The sequence below is a fragment of the Dipteris shenzhenensis genome, chromosome 24 (genome assembly GCF_047967505.1).
Source record: "Dipteris shenzhenensis isolate YYH24624 ecotype China chromosome 24, Dip_SZ_1.0, whole genome shotgun sequence".
Taxonomy (NCBI): Eukaryota; Viridiplantae; Streptophyta; class Polypodiopsida; order Gleicheniales; family Dipteridaceae; genus Dipteris; species Dipteris shenzhenensis.
Window position 1 is genome coordinate 11,679,875 of NC_141619.1, and position 6,336 is coordinate 11,686,210.

The 6,336-nt window shown below is 47.1% G+C and overlaps 1 protein-coding gene across 2 annotated transcripts; it reads left to right on the forward strand.

The window, feature by feature from the left end:
- The first annotated feature begins 826 nt into the window (after positions 1–826).
- Positions 827–5,283, forward strand: LOC147886224 (BTB/POZ domain-containing protein At5g48800-like). 2 transcript variants are annotated; one of them, XM_087395848.1, is made up of 5 exons: positions 827–1,130; positions 1,785–1,955; positions 2,212–2,278; positions 2,384–3,613; positions 4,487–5,283. In XM_087395848.1, the coding sequence occupies exons 2-5, from the start codon at positions 1,867–1,869 to the stop codon at positions 5,099–5,101; spliced, it is 2,001 nt and encodes a 666-aa protein (XP_087251974.1). In that variant the 5' UTR covers positions 827–1,130; positions 1,785–1,866; the 3' UTR covers positions 5,102–5,283. The 2 variants fall into 2 exon arrangements, with proteins under 2 accessions (XP_087251974.1, XP_087251976.1); XM_087395850.1 differs by lacking the exon at positions 827–1,130 and having other exon boundaries at positions 1,741–1,955.
- Positions 5,284–6,336: the final 1,053 nt, after the last annotated feature.

The window sequence follows — 6,336 nt, forward strand, 5'->3', positions numbered from 1 at the left end:
AGAGTCGAGCACAATCAAACTGGAATGCCTTGTTAAAATATAAGGTGTGTAAAAGTCTATTTTGAGGTGTTTGTTAATGATGTGCATCTTTTGTATGGTAACTCCCTTAGAAAGTTAGGGCCTTTTCTCATGAAGCAACTCATGTTGTAAATATGTAAATGTCCTTGCCCAAGGTAAACCCACCTGCAAAACTTATTTGTTCTTGAAGTGGAACAAACAAAAGTCTGCAACCGGGATTCTAGAAAATGCATCGAGGCCACGTGTTCCGAGGCTATATAAACCAAAGGTGCCAGCATAAAGTGGTGGAGAAGGTGGAGGGGAGGGAGGTGAGGGGACGTGAGGGAAAGAATGGGAGGGCATGTGAACCCATGTGCTTTTGGGGAGAGGTGTAGGTGCCAGGGAAGAGATTTTTTGAATTTAGAAACTATCTAAAGAGAATCTAAGGGGCAGAAGAATTCCCAAAAAAAACCCCGTCCTATATGACCGTGTCCCTGTAAAGAGACCGTGCCCCAGATATCAATCGATGGTCATGCGACATGACCCATCATTTAGATAGAACAGAAAATATATTCATATTCAACTGCATTATTATGCATACCTTTTGACTGATGCCCATGCATGCATGCCATTACGGCGTGGCGGGACCCAGAAGGGGATGAGCTGGCGGAACGGATGACGTGGCGGATGCAGGCTGATTTTTACTGGAATGCACGATCGGCGGCGTGCAGAAAGGCATACGGTGAGCATACGGCGGTACAGATATTTATTCCATACGGTCGCGTGCTTGTATACGTCGTCTTCTCCAATCGGGGTTTTAGCGCTGGAGCTCTCGGCGATGGCGGTGGCCAGGATTTCTCTTCTCAACAACGCAGTTTCCGGCTCCCTCGAAGCGAATTCTGTGGTTTTAAGCTGTCCGAAGATCGATCTCTTCCTCGTCTCCGGTCTCGCCCCTTCTCTTTCCTCTACCTACAGACTATGCTGCGTGATCAGTAATTCGTAGCTCCTCAAGAGAGTAGGAGGCGATCATCCGGGGCTGTAGCAGTTTCCGACTCCCTCGAAGCGTCTAGGAGACTCGAATTTTGTGGTTTTAAGCTGTTCATCAAGAGAGTAGGAGGCGATCTCATGCGCTGGTAAGGTATTCATCCACAGTGAGTATAAGTTTGCAATTTCACGTTTGATACTGAGAGCTGCTTCGGATTTTGGCTCTTCGGTTTCTTGGCATAGCTGTGTCGGTGTTGGTCATGCGAATGCAACAGCTCTTTTCGCCTACAATATTAATTTTGGTACTGTTCCGTCCGTCGGCTCTCTGCTGTAATGTTTTGACCCAGGACGACAAAGCAATTCTGTTATAATCTTGACCCGTCCTTACTATAATCTTCGCCCGTCCTCACTTCGCCCTCGCCCTTCAGCCTTCCAATCATCCTTGTATACTGTCAAATCTCCGTAGCTGTAGGTCTACGGTTAAGGTGGCGGTGCTGGAAATCTTACCTTCACAAGTGTAAGGTTGAAACATTGCGGCTCCACAGGATCCTGTTCAATGGAGCCTTTGTTGCGCTTTTAGGTCAGATTAGACAGTCGAGCAAGCTCAAATTTTGAGTGCTGATGCGATTCCAAAGCAAACGATCAACTGGAATCCTTTGATTAATGACCCCGACATAGTGATTCTTTTTAACAATCTTAGATCAATTGTCTGCTCTACAAAGTTGTGCGATTCGTTCGAGTTCTTGGCTTCGGGTCTGAATTACCTTGCTGTGAATCTGCGTGCTGCATCGCATTTCTTTCAGTGTTCATTCGAACTTTGAGGACACGTATCGCTGGTGGTGGACGTCGTAACATACCAGGCTGGAGGTTCACACGCCCCCGAGCATGGCCGTGACGGGGAAAGCTGAGAAGTTTTCGTTCCCGAGACGGAATTCCAACCCCAATTTCTTAGCCACCAAGCGGAATTTGGAATGGTACCTACTAGCTGCTAGCCGATTCTCTCTCCGTTCTGCTACACCTTCTTGCTGCATTAAGGAATCGAGTTGCAACGATGTAAATGTTGTTGTGCTGTTGTTTTATAATATGCTGCGTTACATTATACGGTACAGGATGAGCAGCGGGATACAAACTACAAATTTCGCGAATCCTTTCTCCCATGTCGGCGTCTTTGCGAACTGCGTTATCCCCTTCTTCGTTTTCTTTTCTCATGCAGGATTCATCTGACTGCAGGAATTTCTCTGATGTACAAAGCGACATCATCATCGACGTTGATGGAGTTAACTTTTCACTTCATAAGGTACGATGCAGTATTTGCTGATTAATTTTGCAATTGGTGTCGGCATGGTGCGATTCATGTCTGGCTCGACAGACGTTTGAACCTTAAGGTATGTTGGGAGTGCAGTTTCCTCTCCTGTCAAGAAGCGGGCGAATAAGGAAGCTGGCAGGAGACCTGAAAGAATCGGACTCCGGTCCGAGTCCGGTGATCGAATTCTCGAATTTTCCCGGAGGCCCCGACACGTTCGAATTGGCAGCGAAGTTTTGCTACGGGATCAACTTCGACATCACCACGGCGAATGTGGCGTGCTTGCGCTGCGCGGCGGAGTACCTGGAGATGACGGAGGACTATGGCGAGGAGAATCTGATCAGCCGAACGGAGGCGTTCCTGAACGAAGTGGTGCTACAGAGCGTGGAGAAATCGGCAGAGGTGCTACATTCATGCGAGGGGATTCTGCAATTGGCGGAGGAGGTGAAGGTCGTGAACAGGTGCATAGATGCGGTGGCGTCTAAGGTATGCAAGGAGCAGATGGTGACGAGCTTGTCGAGGTTGGATTGCAACAGTTCATGGAGATCAAACAACAGGCAAAACGTCGAAGGAGGAGGAGGAGCTTGCAAGGCGGTGGTGGAATGGTGGGCAGAGGATTTGTCGTCCCTGCGAGTTGATCTGTTTCAGCGAACTTTGGCAGCCATGAAATCTCGAGGTCTCAGAAACGAAAGCCTCGGAGGTTCCCTGATGCATTACGCGCAGCGAGCTCTGCAGAGCTTCACCTCCAAGAATCACCAGCAGCAACACCAATATGGCTCCTCCAAGCCTCCCAAGCTCTGGAGCTCCTCCTCGCGAGCTATGGAGCACGAACAGCGCACCTTGCTCGAAACAATCGTTAGCTTGTTGCCCTCCGAGAAGAACATCTTCCCCACGAACTTCTTGCTTAGCGTCCTCCGCACCTCCATCGTCCTCGACACCACCGTTGCTTGCAGACTCGACCTCGAACGGAGAATCGGAATGCAGCTCGAACAAGCTACCGTCGATGATCTTCTCATTCCTGCTCTCTCCCACGCAGGGGATCCCCTCTTCGACGTCGACATCGTCCAGCGCGTCCTCGTGACTTACTTGCAGCAGGAAGAGCACCAGGACCATCTCAGCAGCAGCGCGTTCTGTGAATCCGATGACCTGGGGTCTCCTTCGCAGAGGGGAATCACGAAGGTCGCTAAGTTGATCGATTTGTATCTGGCAGAGATTGCTCCCGACGTTAATTTGAAGGTCTCCAAGTTCACGGCACTGGCTGAGCAATTGCCCGACTACGCACGGATGCTGGACGATGGATTGTACAGAGCGATCGACATCTTTCTCAAGGTGAGTTTTTTTGCTGAGAACATGTCTGATAATTGAATGCTGTGGATTGTGTGATTCTATTCTTGATTGATGATTAATGTCTATTGAGATTGTCCATAAGAAATGTAAATGCTGACTAATCTATTTCATTACGTCCATATGCGAGTAGAACAAACGAAGCTCCGTTCTTTTTCCTTGTTCAAAATCTTAGGATTCCTCTTGATCACGAGAGAAGGTGCAATTTTTCCCGTTCATTCGATGGGAACGCAAATTGTAAGACATTTTGCCGAAGTGCGGTCTTCAACCTGATAATTTGCATTTGTACTATTGGTAGTTCTATCCGGCAAACGCAAAAACACTTCCAATTGCCGTTGCGTTTCCTGTGTGATGATAGATCACCCCGAAAATTCACGCAGCGATTGTCCTTTCAACCCGCAGAATTCAGTGACTTTGTACTTCGTATTCTTTGTCTGATCACATGGACGAAATTCGCAGTATCTGTGCGACGAGAGGGGGTACAAATGGGATATACAACGATAAACTAGCAGATTGCAAAAATCTTACCGTGCGTTTGCCTTTTGTCCAATTTCTGTGTAATGTTGTGGCCGAATGGAGCACAACAAAAAAGTTGATTAACGGAAAGAATTCAGGACGGACGTCGTTTCACGTCGCCCATTATTCATGCTGTCTTTCGCCATTGGATGAGCAGAAATTTTGTACTTGATTCACAAAATGAAGCAGAAACGGCGTCCCGTCCATCATCCATCCTGTTTTTCGCCATTGGATAAGCAGAAATCGTGTACTTATTTCAGAAAACGAAGCAGGCAAGATGATGATTACAGAGGCCTAAAAGTCTTTGATTCTGTTTGACATGCTGTGAGATTGTTTGCGCAGGCGCATCCGACGCTATCGGACATGGACAGGAAGAAGCTGTGCAAGGTCCTGGACTGTCAAAAGATGTCACAAGAGGCGTGTGCGCATGCGGCACAGAACGAGCGATTGCCGGTGCAACTGGTGGTGCAAGTTCTCTATTTCGAGCAACTCAGAATGCGCAACGCCATAACGGGACCGTCGACGATCATCAACACAACAAACAACAACGATCATCAGCACCAAGCAGGATCAGCGTTCGGAAGCCGTCCGACACCGGCCCACAACAACAGGCTGAGCGCGGCTACATCGCCAAGGATCGATTCGTCCTCAAATCTGCGGAGAGAGAACAGGGAATTGAAGCTGGAGGTTGCGCGGATGAGGTTAAGGGTGGACGATTTGGAGAAGGAGAACGAGGAGTTGAAGCGGGAGCTAAAAAAACCAGCGACGGCAAACGGACATGGGAACGAAAACGGAAACGGAAACACCGGAGCGATTTCTGGCGGGTTCTTCTCGTCATTTTCCCGGCGACTGGGCAAGATGAACCCGTTTGCGTCCAGCAAACCCCGAGACTCTTCCAGCAAGAATGCTCCTGAAACCAGAGCCGCCCCTCGCCGTCGTCGTCACTCTATTTCGTAACGTTCCCCTAGTTTTCTTTGGTTCTTCCCTTTTGTTTGTAATAATTTAGCACCTTCCTTTCTTCTCCATTTTGCAAATAATGTTATCTTAGAGCTTGTACACACACGGGTTGCGTTTTTGTGATTGATTTTGTTCACAACGCTTCTGCCCACCCACTTGTCACACACTTGATGAGTCACACCTAAAATTTGGAAGGGATTGGAATTTGGTAGCCTAGAGCAATCACCTGAAATCATCCTTGCTCAACTTAGCCCATGAAAAGCACCCCTTTCCATCGCCGTCACTCTTAACATTCCCTCCCTCTATTTTCTTTGTAATAATTTTATCATGTTTCCTTAGCCTCAAAGCTTCCAATCCGGGCTTCTTGTGTTTGATTTCTTTTGGTAAAATTGACCTTTGGTTCTCTTGAATTTGGAAGTTAGGAATTGGGAGACCATGGCAAAGTCCTCCACCTCTCCTAGCCCTTAATAGAAGCTTAAAGTACGGTTAAATGTGACACTAAATAGTAAACGACACAGAACGGATGATCTTTTTTTGCATCCTTTGACTAGACTGTGTGAACAAATGAAGTCTCGAACACTTTGTTGCGCCACTAGATGCCCATCAACTAAAACATGCCTTAATTATTGATTTTGAGGGTGTCTCTCTTCTCTTTCTGCATCTTATCTACTATCTTATCCACTATACTCCTCCTCCAAGCATGCTCTAGAAAGCAGAGCCACCCCTCGCTGTTGTCGTCACTCAATTTCAGAACGTTCTCCTAGGTTTTGTGCCCCCATCATCTTTATTGTCTTTGTGATGATTTTGTTAGCTTTCATTTGTGTACTTCCATTTTGCAAATAATGTTTTCTTAGAGCTTTGATTTTTTGTTCACGCTCTTTGGAAAGCTTGTCCCTTTGGTTCATACCTAGCACCTCTCGTCTTGGATTTGGAAGTTGGGAATTGGGAGACGAGAGGAGAGTCCACCACCTCCAATTGCAATCCAATGAAAAGGCTTTGAGAAGCCTCTTGTAGCCCTTAATGGAAGGCTAAATGACACTCAAAAGACCACCATTTTTGCATCCTTGAGTAATTTGTATGAACAGAAGAAGCCTCAAGCACGTTGTTATGCCATTGAATACCCATGAACTAGAACATGCGCATTGGCCATGGCCTTTAATTATTGACTTTTGAGGGTTCTCACTTTTCTTTCTCCATCTTATCCACAATCTTATCCATTACTACTACGCACCTTC

Bases quoted from the DNA above. Each gene is read 5' to 3' on its own strand.
- LOC147886224 (XM_087395848.1), top strand. From the start codon at position 1,867: ATGGCCGTGACGGGGAAAGCTGAGAAGTTTTCGTTCCCGAGACGGAAT. The intron at 2,279-2,383 runs GTACGATGCAGT...TTGGGAGTGCAG, and splicing joins TTAACTTTTCACTTCATAAG to TTTCCTCTCCTGTCAAGAAG. The intron at 3,614-4,486 runs GTGAGTTTTTTT...TTGTTTGCGCAG, and splicing joins CGATCGACATCTTTCTCAAG to GCGCATCCGACGCTATCGGA.